Source organism: Oncorhynchus masou, chromosome 5 (assembly GCF_036934945.1).
Source record: "Oncorhynchus masou masou isolate Uvic2021 chromosome 5, UVic_Omas_1.1, whole genome shotgun sequence".
NCBI lineage: Eukaryota > Metazoa > Chordata > Actinopteri > Salmoniformes > Salmonidae > Oncorhynchus > Oncorhynchus masou.
In genome coordinates, this window is record NC_088216.1 from 71,687,783 (window position 1) to 71,702,705 (window position 14,923).

Here is a 14,923-nt window from a genome sequence, read left to right on the forward strand (position 1 = left end):
GAGTTTGAATGCCATGCAGTGGTGGCTCAGTTTGCAACATTGTTATTTGCAGTAAGATAATGTTTTACTCTGCCGGGGTTATGCTCAGGCTAAGGGAAAAAGGTGATTGAAAAAAAAATGTAAATGATAGGCATTTTATATTTTCAAATACAGTTACACTAAAATATGAATAATGACAACGCCATTTGATACAACCCAATAGTACAGACAGTACCCCACAATTCCACCTCAGTGTTGTACTTCTATAGCTGTAGCTTTCTTCCATTGAGTGAGGCTACCATTGCCCCCTGTGGGAGATTTATTGAAACTGTACAGTAAAACAGAACTACTTACTGGGTAAGCTAACCATTCTGTAGTGTGGAGACTAGAGTGTGGCACATTACGTGCCCTGTGGCGATGTCTCCACTACAGTATCATAGTGAGACGCATCTTGCAGAAAACCCTATCCAGGTCTGTTTAGAATGGAGAAACAAACAGTTGAACACACCACATGCAACAGTTTATGAAAAAAACTATTTATTTTTTGACAAGAGATCTTATGCAATAATCACAAGTAAACATATGCATCTAAAAGAAATTGCATTTGAAACAAGATGCTATTCTGGGGATTTTAAAATGTATTTAACAAGGCAGGTCAGTTACGAACAAATTCCTATTTAAAATAACGACATAGGAACAGTGGGTTAACTGCCTTGTTCAGGGGCAGAACGACAGATGTGTTCCTTGTCAGCTCAGGGATTTGCTCTAGCAACCTTTAGGTTACTGGCCCAATGCTCTAACCACTAGCCGCCCCAAGTGGGAAACAATACAATGCTGTATTACAATATTCAGACAGTAAGTAAAACAAGAAATGTTCAAGTGTGAAAAATGGATAAAATTTGGATTTGTGTAATGTGCAACCGAGTCAAATGTCAGCCATTTCACAGATGCTAGTAATGATATGTTTCAGTCAGCAGATCACCCTTCCTTACACTCAGAATTATAACCCAGAAAAAAAACGAAATGTCTCAACACAAAATTACTAAACACAGACAGGGGGTTTCATGAGCCAAATGAAGTCTCGATACACCAAAACAAATTCTCATCAAACTAGCAGCTATGCCCATTCATGCCCAAAGCTTGGAGCAGGCCCTCAAGTAAGAGGTCCAAGTTATTTTTTACCTGACTGGTAAACCTATTCAGGTTGCCCCCTTATATTGCCCCAGACGGGCTGGTCACTAATGTCAGAGGTGCAACTTACACATATGCATCAGTCAGGGATGGAAAGGTCACTCCAGAAAACTGTTAAGCGTAGGGCAGGTGGAGCTCTTGGGAGGAGCTGGTCGGGAACCTTTTTCTTCTCTTTTCCTCTTGGCCTTCATGAGCAGGCGAATCTCTGACAAAAGAGACTTGTGTGGGGGGCTGAATTAAGGAAAGTGGTATTCCATAACAAATGGCATTCACGTGTTCCTCCACTATGGTTTCCTATGAGATTAGTTACAGCAAATGTATAACGACATATTTGTCAATACACAGAGGATAAAATACAGTCACAATATTTACTTCAATACCCATATCAATAAAAATACCTGTCAGTACACCTGAATTGTATGGTTTGAGAAAAGGATACAGGGTGGATGAATTTGGTTCTTCCCCAAGTCCACTGTAACCACGACATTGTCATATCGTTGACAAGAACAAGACAGGGAGTCAGGTTAAACCTACAGCTCCAGTTTAATCCTCTTGGGGTCCAGCATGCTGCCGAATGTTCTCTTCCTGAACAGGTTGGTGTTACTGAAGGAGGTATCCATGGGCACCTCCTCTCTGGCCTGAGAAGGTTCTGGTATGCTTATTCTTATGGCATGCACACTAATGTACAACACATCTTGCTCTAAAATGTAACATTACATTAGTAATTTTGCAAATTATCCTAACCAACAGAAAAGTCTGTTCATGTGTTAAGTGAACCCTTGGAAGTGGTAAAATACCTTACTTCCAAACGAGGCTTTATCTTGGTGTTTGGTCAGTGAGGACGACAACCTGAGAAACAAAACAAGATAATTATGATCAATACTTCATCATAACTGTTCATTAAAAAAATAAGTGTCAGAAGCATATGTTCCTTGTCAATGACACTGTAGAGTGAGACTCACACGGCTGGGTCCAGATGCATCTTCTTGGATGGGACCTGTGACAACCTTTTATACACTGGGTCAAGGGTGATGATGTCAAAGGTCATGTTGAGGGCAATGTCCTCACTGTTGGGAGGCTGGTGGAGATGGGGCGGTTTCAGCTCCACTGGAGCAGGGCTGAAAGACAAGGGGGAAATAACCAATCAGTGACTGACACCAGATCTACCAAAAAGGCATCCTTACAGTGCATTCGGAAAGTATTCAGACCCCTTGACTTTTTCCACATTTTGTTATTTTAGAATAAGGCTGTAACATGTATTAAATTGTTTTTTTCCTTCAATAATCTAAACACAATAACCCATAATGACAAAGCAAAAACAGGGTTAGGAAAACTAAAATATTAACTTACATAAGTAGTCAGACCCTTTACTCAGTACTTTGTTGAAGCACCTTTGACAGCGATTACAGCCTCGAGTCTTCTTGGGTATTACACTACAAGCTTGGCACACCTGTATTTGGGGAGTTCCTCCCATTCTTCTCCGAAGCTCCTCTCAAGCGTTGTCAGGTTGGATGGGGAGAGTCGCTGCACAGCTATTTACAGGTCTCTCCAGAGATGTTCGATCAGGTTCAAGTCTGGGCTCTGGCTGGGCCACTCAGAGACTTGTCCCGAAGCCACTCCTGTGTTGTCTTGGCTGTGTGCTTAGGGTTGTTATCCTGTTGGAGGGTTAACCTTCACCCCACTCTGAGGTCCTGAGCAGGTTTTCATCAACGATCTCTGTACTTTGCTCCGTTTATCTTTCCCTCAATCCTGACTAGTCTCCCAGTGCCACTGAAAAACATCCCCACAGCATGATGCTGCCACCATGTTTCAGCTCTAGGAAGAGTATTGGTGGTTCCAAACTTCTGTTCAAGAATGATGGAGGCCACTGTTCTTGGGGACCTTCAATGGTGCAAAAATGTTTTGGTACCCTTCCTCAGATCTGTGCTGATGGAACCAATGTGAAATGGCTAGCTAGTTAGCAGTGGTGAGCGCTAATAGCGTTTCAATTGGTGATGTCACTTGCTCTGAGACCTTGAAGTAGTTGTTCCCCTTGATCTGCAAGGGCCGCGGCTTTTGTGGAGCGATGGGTAATGATGCTTGGAGGGTAGCTGTTGTCGATGTGTGCAGAGGGTCCCTGGTTCAAGCCCAGGTAGGGGCGAGGAGAGGGATGGAAGCAATACTGTTACACCGACACAATTCTGTCTCTGAGCTCTATGGACAATTCCTTGAACCTGGCTTGGTTTTTGCTCTGACATGCACTGTCAACTGTGAGACCTTATATAGACAGGTGTGTGCATTTCCAAATCATGTCCAATCAATTGGATTTACCACAGGTGCTCCAATCAAGTTGTAGAACCGGCTCAAGGATGATCAATGGAAACAGGATGCACCTGCACTCAATTTCAAGTCTTATAGCAAAAAGTCTGAACATTTATGTAAATAAGTTATTTCTGTTTTTTGGGGGGGATTATAAATTTGCAATAATAAAAATAATAAAAGTTTTCGCTTTGTCATTATGGGGTATAATTTGTCAAAATGTTTTATTTCATCAATTTTAGAATAAGGCTGTAACATCTTTTTTTTTGTAAAAAGTCAAGCGGTCTGAATACTTTCCGAATGCACTGTATACTAAGTAACGGACTGTGTGTATTGGTTCCGGACTTCCCTGAAAAGTTGTATATCGCGGGGACTATTCGATGATAGTACAGTACACCACAGGGTGTTTTTGTGCTGGTCAAGGGCAGTCAAGTCTGGGGTGAACCAAGGGCTATATATGTTCATAGTTCTACATTTTTTGAAAGGGGCATGCTTATTTAAGATGGTGAGGAAAGCACTTTTAAAGAACAACCAGGCATCCTCTACTGAGGTCAATATCCTTCCAGGATACCCGGGCCAGGTCGATTAGAAAGGCCTGTTCGCAGAAGTGTTTTAGGGAGCGTTTGACAGTGTTGAGAGGTGGTCGTTTGACCGCAGACCCATACGCAGGCAATGAGGCAGTGATCGCTGAGATCCTGGTTTATGACAACAGAGGTGTATTTAGAGAGCAAGTTGGTCAGGATGATATCTATGAGGGTGTCCATGGTTACGGATTTAGGGTTGTACCTGGTAGGTTCCTTGATCATTTGTGATTGAGGGCATCTATCTAAAATTGTAGAATGGCGTGTGTGTTAAGCATGTCCCAATTTAGGTAACCTAGATTGGGACATGAAACCCTCAGTTTCTTTTTTGAACCACAACATAAGTGGAGTAGAACCCACCTAGCCGTTCTGATGTCCTGCGGACGACACCCTTGTCCAGGATTGAGGAATTATTCAGGGGGGTCGGCCACTGTGGTGACACCAAAGCCCCTGAAGAACGGAGGCCGGCACTGTAATTGGAGTCAGTACCCCTCGATCATCGAGGACAATACCCATGGGGACTCTAGACACTCCACCCACTTTGCCCTTTGAGACCGGGACAAGCGGCCAAGGCCAAGGAAGGGTGTGTCAGGGGACTGCCGGGGCCCGCCTCTCCTCTGGCGCCCCAAGCGCATGGGTCCCTCAGGCACGTCCCTATGGTGGTGACTGTTGACACCATCACACCTGTCAAAGGGAAGTTAGAAGGTCAGCCAACCCAACAAGTCCACGAAGTAGGGGTCCGAAGCCCTGGAAGAGCTTATGTTGTGACCTGCTTGGAGGAATAGGAACCCGTTGAGGGATATGGCAGAGGGATACTCAGCAGAGATCAGGACAGATGGAGAGTTCTCACTGTCCACCAGTTGATGACCAGTGCACTACCCAAGTGACTACCCAAGTGAGTAGGCCTCTCATAGCCTCTCGAGCCGCTGAAGCCCAGCTGGCGGCCTTACATAGTGAAGAGTGCCAGCATCGTCCCCCAGGAACAGCCTATCACTGGCCAACAGGGAACAGCTGTCGTTGCCATCGAAGCTATCAACCTCCTGACACAGGGCATGCGCCCTCTGTTCAAGGTGGTCCCAGCAGTCCAACTCATGCCCCCGTCCAGGACTGGCAGCAGATGGGCTCTGCCTGCGGTGGCTCTGGCCACGCTTCCTTGGAGGGGTACTGGGCCCAGTAGAGGGACTAACAACTCGCTGCCGCACCACTCTCGAGGGAGGGAGCGCGTCCTCAGCCTGAACCCCAGCCTGGCCGACCCACTTGCGCATGGCTTCCAATCGCGCCAGGCGCAGGTGTGCTAAGAACACCACACAAAACAGGTATCCAGTATGGCCCAAACCCAGGCAGTGCATACACGAGGTATGTAGATACCCAGGGGGATGCCAACATCACACCTGTCACAAAGGGAAGCCATAAGCTCAGTCAAGCCAACAAGGCCACGGTGCAGTGTTCCGACGCCCTGGGAGAGCTATGTTGTGACCCGCTTCGAGGAATAGGAACCCGGTGAGGGATAAATTACCTAGTACCTCTGAAAACACAGGGAAAACTCCCTGTGGGGAAAAACAGGCAGACAAAAAAAAACAGCAACCAGGTAAAGTATTTGATTCATGTATTTTTTTTTTGTTTATCTTCAACTGCGATTTTACCTAGCAGGTTTAAGTAAGAGTACAAGTATCTGGCTCTTGTGTGTATGTAGTCATCAAAAGGGTACGTTCGGATATCTTTTTTTTGTTTGTTTCTTTGTCTGAGCTATGCCGTGAAATGAATTAGTCAGAGCTAGACCATCCCATACTTTCTAAATTGAAATATTGTTAACCACCACAAAACTAGCGAGTTAGGCACACTGAAAATTGTAAATGTACAAAATATGAACGAATCTACGCAGCATTATGCAAACCCTCGTAAACTGAAAATAGACGCATTCGGGAACGTACCCAATGCACTCAAAATGGTGAGAAATTACTTCATTCCCCATAATTCAATAATAAAGGCACTGTACTTCCGTCAGGAGATACGCGCCCGCTAGAGGTGGTATTGTTCTACACACAGAGTTAAACAACAGTTTACGATAACGTTACAACAGTTAACATGCATTTACATTCTTCTCGAAGAAATTAAAGGTAGCTATGATTTGAAAATAATTTGTGTTCACAGGAAAATGCAATAGCTAGCTAGCTAACTATCCTATTTACCTGCAGAACTAGCTAGCTATGCTAACAAACTAACGTTAGCTAGCTAGATAGCTAAGTGTTGTCTCAGCAAGAACAGTTCGAAGATCCGCTCAAGTTGTCGACTGTTGTACCAATCGTCTTTCCCTCTCATCTTTAACATGACATGTATACATAGTCACAGAAAAACACAGTCAGTGTACTCAACTTGGAGTCAATGTGTACAACAACACGAGACTAGGCCGATGCGAATACTGAAACGCACTGTTTCAGATGTTGACAGACTTGGTATCTACTATCCCGTGTTACAGGTGGTTGTCCCTGTAGTAACTTATGCAGCAGTGATGGCTGTATATGTCCACAACAAGGGTATACCGTGGGAGGTCCAGCAGAATGGCACCCTGGCACCAGTGGACCGTCTCCGCAACGAGAGGTCTGAAAGCCCCACTCCAGGCCTGGTGGTGGGCACAGAACCAGGTGGGCATGGCTACTATAATAATGGCATCACTTTCCAGTGACCGATATCCACTTGTAGCCTACTTACTGTAGATGTCATGTTACTACAGACTAGCTTCCCTGTCTGAATTAAACATCCAGTCATAGTTCTGAACAATGCCACTTTATGGTGACAGAAAAGGTATATTTCTCTAATTGAAATATGTGTCCACTTGAACAGAGGATAAAATGGGCTGCTTATAATATTGCACTTGGCCAACTATGGCCCTAATTTTTATTATTATTTTACTTAATTGGAAATAGTTTCAAATAAATACTTTACATGCCACATGTTCTATTGATTGGACTAACAGCTCTTGCTGTGCCACAATTTCACGAGCACAACGGCAGCATGAAATAACTGTTGAATCTACCATTAACTCAATTTCATCATGTGACGTTTTCCAAGAAACCGCTTTGACACATTTTGAACCATGCAACCTCTGTGAACAGACATTCAGTGTGTGTTGGCTGGATAAGAGGGAGAAGGAATGTCGCTGCAAAAGAGCTCACATGTATCCTTTCTCATCCACATATCATGCTTCCTGGATTTAGAATAAGTGGTCTTTGAAATAAGTGGTAGGTTTTGCTTGTCTTATTTGTTCTGTTTCAGACTGAGAGTATGTTGGATTATGATTGATATGGTACGTTTGTTTGTTTGCCTTTCCTGAAGGTCATGATACAGATTTGTTTTGGGGAATGAAATCCAGTACTCTATTCTTCAGGAGTGATTCATGCTGCTGGCTTTGTTGATTAATAACACCAGCATTACTGAGAAAATAGGACCACAATGAGTTTTAAAAATACTTTGGCAGTGCATGGCCAATTAATCTATTAAGTCTCGGGCCCTGTAAAGGAACATTTCAAAGGCCTGCCTCTTGGCATCGACGTAATTTCCTGTCCTAGAGATGAAATGCACGTTGAGGTTCCACCTCTGAAAAATAACAAAGGCTGCTTATTCGTATTCATGAATTGGGTGTGGGAATTTCCACCTTGATTTGGTAAACGTTAACAAATGGGGCACTGACAGCTGTCAGTGGAGCTAGCGAGCATGTTAACCTTATCTAGCTAGCTAATGTTATCTGTTTTTTGGGAAAACTTTGCCACAGATGGAAACATCTTTGACTTCGCCATGTATTGTTATCTCCATAATGTTGGCATCTTCCATAAATTGTGCCTGCAAATCCGCCATAGAAATAGTTTGAAAAAATAAGATGAAGCTCCGGTAACTATTGAACTATTGAAAGATGGATAAAAAAAGTGGATGTGCATAAACACAAGTTTGCAGCCCTTATTTTTATTTGTTCCATGGCTCAGGTGGCCAAGTGGACACAAGCCTGTTTGGCTCATCTCAGTCATTAAGAGGAATAACTTTGCAGCTGCTGTTTCTATTTAATTAACAATGCCATGCTAGTAGGTGGTAACATTAAAATAAAACCCAGCCCTGAAATGAAACGTAGGCTGAATAGAATTTGTATATCATATCATAGGAAAAAACATTCACACAGATTTGCAAGAAGTAGGCCGTTTGGATTTGTCACTTCAAGCCCGAGTACGTCATACTTTGACTAAAACCATGATTTATCGACTTTAAATTGTTGTGAAACATCTTGGGTAAGCACTGGCCATTGTCTTTCAGTACGAAAACATTTATTTCTACTGATGTTGGCATTTAACAGGGGTACATTCTTTTTTCAAATCCAACTTTATTTATATAACATATTTCAGACACGGATGCAACCCAATACACTTTACTGGGAAATGTATAAAAACAATAAAAAGAGCACGAGACAGACAATCTGTAGATAACAGTAAAAGCAGATGACAAGAGGACTGTAGAGACTAATCCATGTTTAAAACCAAAAGCTGAAATGTTTTTTATATAAAAATATAAATGATTAGCTAAAATAACAAAGACTAAGAGCACCCAGGGAAAAGCAAAGCTGAAAATATATATTTTTGTACACAATTTTGGCCCCCCTCAGATTCTCTCGCATGCTGTTTTTATATATTTCCAGGGGAGAACTTAAATCCTTGTCTGACCTGGGAAAGGCTTGGAAACTCTTACTGCAGATGGAACTGTCATCTAGATTAGATTATTATCTAAATTGGATATGACTTGCTGTCCAGGAAACATTCGTACATCATTAAATGAAAGATGGCCTCCCTCTTTTTCACATTCCCCTTAGGCACTCCCATCAAAGTGCTGTTCTCCTGGAGGCTATCATAATGCACACCACTTATGACCTCTGTCTGGAATGGCTGTTAGTGTTGTAGTCAAAGCACAGTTGAAGCAGTTCAGTTCTCTGTCCTTCCAAGAACATCCATAAACTGATTTCAATTTTACTTTATTACGCTTGTATTCATTTAATATTTTTGCCTGCTAGATGTCACTGTTTCATCAATTGATATTATAATATTTTATATTATACCCAGTGTTTGCTGTCAGGACAGTCAGTTAAGCCATACATTTCCCCCCTGTATTCAGATGTTGATGAGGATGGGTTTATGTACAGAATCACTGTATTAAAAACATGATCTCATCTCCACAGGTGCTGGCCAGGAGAGTGCCATGTTTGTTCATGCACAGTCCTTTGAGGACCTGACTGCTGACAGTGAGCCGACTACTGAGCCAGAACCTGAAGGAGAGACTGTGCTTGGAGAGTCAGCAGAGGAGGAGGCTCTATGTCTGGGGGCTGAGCAGGTGACCCAGGAGGAACAGCAGCCGGATGTAGAGGAGGAGCGCCCAGAGAACAGGAGTAAGGAAGAGGATGTGTGCAGTGAGGTCTGGCGTAGCCACAGGAAGCATGTGTTTGTACTGAGCGAGGCAGGCAAGCCCATCTACACCCGCTACGGCACAGAGGAAGCCCTCTCCAGCACCATGGGGGTCATGATGGCACTGGTCTCTGTCGTGGAGGCAGATAAGAATATCATCCGCTCCATTCACGCAGGTAAGTAGAAGATGTAGGGAGTATCTCTGTGGAGGGGCAAAATAGTTAGAGTAGCGTTGCAGTTTTTTGTCAATGAAACATGGTGAACAACTATGAAGTAGGCTGGCTACATAATTGAAAGCTCAGTCGGTAGTTCTGTCAGTAAGACATGCCATATTGCAAGAAAGGCTGCACCTATCTACTAGTACTGTAGATGTTTCATTGCCCTCTCATTCAAATCTTCTGTTCAAGACGGTTACAAAGTGGTGTTCCTTCGCAAAACTCCTCTGGTCCTGGTTGGTGTATCCCGGACCTGTCAGTCAGACAGAGAGCTGACGCGTGAGTTGCAATACATCTACTACCAGATTGTCAGCCTGCTCACCCTCACCCAGCTCAACCACATCTTCCAGCATAAGCAGAACTACGACCTGCGCCGCCTACTGGCAGGCTCCGAGCACCTCACTGACAACCTGCTGCGTCTGCTGGACCGCGACCCGGGCCTGCTCCTCAGTGCTGTCACCTGCCTCCCCCTGGCCAGCTCCACCCGCGACCTGGTCTCCTCCAGCCTTCAGGCCGCCAAGGCCAAGAGCTTGGTCTTCTCCATCCTCTTGGCTGGGGACCGTCTGGTCACCCTGGTGCGCAAGAAGGACCAGTACCTGCACCACATGGACCTGCACCTGCTCTTCAACCTGGTGGGCTCCTCGTCATCTTTTCGCGAGGGCGAAGGCTGGACGCCCATCTGCCTACCTAAATTCAACACTGCTGGCTTCTTCCATGCCCACATCTCCTACCTGGAGCCTGCCTCTGACCTCTGCCTCATCCTGGTGTCCACTGACCGGGAAGACTTCTTTAACCTGTCTGATTGCAAGCGCCGCTTCCTGGAGCGGCTGAGCCGACGCACTGCCTACCAGTCCCTGAAGGAGGCACTGAAGTGCCCCAGCTACTCTGTCACCCAAGTCGGCATCCCAGAGCTCAGGCACTTTCTGTACAAGTCCAAGAGCTCAGGGCTCTACACTAGGTGAGTATGGATCATCAGACACATGATGGCACACATGATCTCCTATCCTGACTTACCACCAATTTAACCATTCTGTTTCTGTGTTCTCCATCAGCCCTGAGCTGCCCTTGCCATACCAATCTTTAGAGGACCAGGAGAGGCTGATGGGATTGTACCAGTACCTTCACAGCCGCTTGCACCAACCGACACGTCCCCTGCGCTCCATCTACCGCTGTGGAGAGACTGAGAACTTGCTGGCCTGGGTAAGCATAGTGTTATACCAATCTATAGATTTGCATTGTTATTCATCTCATCTTATTGATACCATCCTGTAGATGTTACAATTCAGTCTTGCAGTGTATAATAAAGATATTGGTTCATAAGGATCTCTTCAGGGAGTATCTGTAGTACCATTGTTATTAATCTCCCCTCTAAATCCTCTTCCTCTACCCTACCTCTCCTTTAGGTGACCAGTGGCTTTGAGCTCTACCTCTGTTTCAGTCCTCTTGGGACCAAGGCCATGGCCGTGGCTGCTGTTAATAAGCTGCTGAAGTGGATCAGGAGAGAGGAGGACCGCCTCTTCATCCTTAGTCCCCTGACATACTGAGCCCCCATCTGAACTAGCTACAGTTCCAAGAAGCCCTGGCCCTCTAAACTCGCCTCATGACGTTGAAGTCTGATGGTCACCATTGGAGGCCATGGATATAATGCCAACAAACCATCATGCATCACTGTTGTGCATATGCAGTCTATGTTTGCTCTTTGCAGACCCTTCAGTCTATGGTCATAAGGGGGTCCAATGAGGTCATCACAATGAGAGTACAGCTATGTTTTATCAAACATAATTTTTTGATTTTAATTGTTTGCTTCAACTAAGGTGATTGCCCTATGGGAATTGAGCGTTATGCAGCAGACATTTCAATTAATAACAATAACATCTGTGATGCTGTCCCTGTTGCTATAAGATGATTATTTTAAACTCACTGTATGGAATCACTACCTGGACATGAGGAATGCTGTGTGTTGTTTTAGCAGTAACCTACAAATATAACCAATAGAGACTGACCATCTTGAAAAGGAACTACATTTGCTTTTATCTAACTCTAGTATGCGCCTGAGGGGCTGTTTTATGTTTACCAAGATGCTCTTGCTTGGTTAGGGGATGCATGTCAAGGGCAACGGTTAACTTTCTGGGGAAAGCACATTCCTGTGACTCAATAGAGTCAATATTGTCAATAGTCCCTTATAGTTAGCCCAATAATTGATGAAACCAAAAAAATATTAATCTCACTTAATGACTGTAATGCAGTTAGCCCCATGTGCTCTACTTAGGCACATGCGCATACTTAAAAATATACTTATTCATTTCATTATTTTGTTTGGCTGCATACTGCAAGAGTAATGTGAAAATTCTACCGTGATTACTGTTTTGTTTTTTCAAAAGATTTGTTTTGAAAGTTTTTTTTAATGATTATTTGTGTCTTCATTTTTTGCTTGGATTAATGTTTTGATCATGGATTTTCACAGTCAAAGATGATGTAATTGGAAAAGTATCTTTATTTTAAGATGGGAATCTCTGAGGTGTCTGTATTAATATGATTTTTGTTATCTCACAAATTATAAGTGTTTTATGGGTCCGTCACATTTGATTAAGAAAAATACTGTAATTTTCACATTCACCTTGGCAGTCATCAAAGGTCTTCATGCCTTACCTAATTGCCTTCAGACTTGTGCTAAGCTAATGGGGTGTGATTGGCTGGAGCTTGTTAGGGTTTTAGTGTATTGTAGCTGATTAGTTTACAGTGATGGAAAAGGTACCCAATTGTCATACTTGAGTAAAAGTAAAGATGCCTTAATAGAAAATGACTCAAAAGTGAAAGTCACCCAGTAAAATCCTACTTGAGTAAAAGTCTAAAGGTATTTGGTTTTAAATATACTCACATATTAAAAGCAAATATAATAGCTAAAATATACTTAAGTATCAAAATTAAGTATAAATCATTTCATATATTATAAGCAAAAAAAGAAACTTACTCTCACTGTCAACTGTGTTTATTTTCAGCAAACTTGACATGTGTAAATATTTGTATGAACATACGATTCAACAACTGAGACACACTGAACAAGTTCCATAGACATGTGACTAGCAGAAATGGAGTAATGTGCCCCTGAACAAAAGAGGTTGTCAAAATCAAAAGTAACAGTCAGTATCTGGAGGCCACCAACTCCATTAAGTACTGCAGTGCATCTCCTCCTCATGGACTGCACCAGATTTGCCAGTTCTTGCAGTGAGAAGTAACCCCACTCTTCCACCAAGGCACCTGAAAGTTCCCGGACATTTCTAGGGGGAATGGCCCAAGCCCTCACCCTCCGATCCAACAGGTCCCAGACATGCTCAATGGGATTGAGATCCGGGCTCTTCGCTGGCCATGCCAGAACACTGACATTCCTGTCTTGCAGAAAATCTCACATAGAACGAGCAGTATGGCTGGTGGCATTGTCTGTTGGAGGGTCATGCCAGGATGAGCCTGCAAGAAGGGTACCACATGAGGGAGGAGGATGTCTTCCCTGTAACGCACAGCGTTGAGATTGCCTGCAATGACAAGCTCAGTCCGATGATGCTGTGACACACTGCCGCGGATCATGACAGACCCTCCACCTCCAAATTGATCCCGCTCCAGAGTACAGGCCTCGGTGTAATGCTCATTCCTTCAATGATAAACGCGAATCCGACCATCACCCCTGGTGGGACAAAACCGTGTCCCGTCAGTGAAGAGCACTTTTTGCCAGTTCTGTCTGGTCCAGCAGCAGTGGGTTTGTGCCCATAAGCGATGTTGCCGGTGATGTCTGGTGAGGACCTGCCTTACAACAGGCCTACAAGCCCTCAACCCAGCCTCTCTTAGCCTATTGAGGACAGTCTGAGCACTGATGAGGGATTGTGAGTTCCTGGTGTAACTCGGGCAGTTGTTGTTGCCATCCTGTACCTGTCACGCAGGTGTGATGTTCAGATGTACCGATCCTGTGCAGGTGTTGTTACACGTGGTCTGCCACTGCGAGGACGATCAGCTGTCCATCCTGTCTCCCTGTGGTGCTGTCTTAGGCATCTCACAGTACTGACATTGCAATTTATTGCCCTGGCCACATCTGCAGTCCCCATGCCTCCTTGCAGCATGCCTAAGGCATGTCACGCAGATGAGCAGGAACCCTGGGCATCTTTCTTTTGGTGTTTTTCAGAGTCAGTAGAAAGGCCTCTTTAGTGTCCTAAGGTTTCATAACTGACCTTAATTGCATACCTTCTAAGCTGTTAGTGTCTTAATGACTGTTCCACAGGTGCATGTTCATTAATTGTTTATGGTTCACTGAACAAGCATGGGAAACATTGTTTAAACCCTTTACAATGAAGATCTGTTAAGTTATTTGGATTTTTATGAATTGTCTTTGAAAGACAGGGTCCTGAAAAGGGGGCGTTTATTTTATTGCTGAGTTTATATAAGCAAACCAGATGGCACCATTTTCTTGTTTTGTTTAATTTATGGATATCCAACACTCGGATACTCAACATAATTTACAAACAAAGCATGTGTTTAGTGAGTCCACCAGATCAGAGGCAGTAGGGATGACAGGGATGTTCTCTTGGTTAGTGTGTGAATTAGTCCACTTTCCTGCATGCTAAGCATTTGAAATGTAATGAGTACTTTTGGATGTCAGGGAAAATGTATGGAATAAAATGTACATTTATTTTTTCTTTAGGAATGTAGTGAAGTAAAAGTAAAATTGTCATAAATATATATACTAAAGTACAGATACCCCCCCCAAAATAATTTAAAGTACTACTTAAGTACTTTACTCCACTGTTCATTCATGCCACAGGTCTAGCTTGTAGATCTGCCAATATTTTACAAATGTTCCTAGCGATTAGTGATTTAATATTAGGATAAATAATACATGTGTTAGGAAATGTAATGTGTTGGTGTCCATGTCTGAATACAACACATTGTGAGAATTTTGTCTGTAGGCTATCATAGGACAACTGACATCAGTAACTATTTAACCACATACAAGAGACAGATTGTTTTTACCCCCTCTTTGGTAAGATTTTATTGTAATTTTTTTCCGTTACTTTCAACAATTGCACATGGACTACTCATTCATATATTTATGTTAAATCCCCCAAAGTTTTTTTTTCTTTGTGAATAAATAAATAGGAAATACATTTTTGAAGTCAAGTGGCAAGCTTAGTCAATTTCACTATCATTTTATCCACTTGGCAGATGCTACACTGTATTA

General features: G+C 43.4%; 1 protein-coding gene across 1 annotated transcript; it reads left to right on the forward strand.

Moving 5' to 3' along the window:
• The first annotated feature begins 6,026 nt into the window (after window positions 1-6,026).
• mon1a (MON1 secretory trafficking family member A) lies at window positions 6,027-14,857 on the forward strand. Its single transcript, XM_064966687.1, has 6 exons — window positions 6,027-6,166; window positions 6,526-6,691; window positions 9,262-9,660; window positions 9,892-10,657; window positions 10,752-10,899; window positions 11,103-14,857. Exons 2-6 carry the CDS (start codon window positions 6,559-6,561, stop codon window positions 11,241-11,243), a joined length of 1,587 nt encoding a protein of 528 aa, XP_064822759.1. The 5' UTR covers window positions 6,027-6,166; window positions 6,526-6,558; the 3' UTR covers window positions 11,244-14,857.
• The last annotated feature ends 66 nt before the right edge of the window (window positions 14,858-14,923 follow it).

Bases quoted from the DNA above. Each gene is read 5' to 3' on its own strand.
- mon1a (XM_064966687.1), top strand. From the start codon at position 6,559: ATGGCTGTATATGTCCACAACAAGGGTATACCGTGGGAGGTCCAGCAG. The intron at 6,692-9,261 runs GTGGGCATGGCT...TCATCTCCACAG, and splicing joins GGTGGTGGGCACAGAACCAG to GTGCTGGCCAGGAGAGTGCC. The intron at 10,900-11,102 runs GTAAGCATAGTG...CCTCTCCTTTAG, and splicing joins CTGAGAACTTGCTGGCCTGG to GTGACCAGTGGCTTTGAGCT.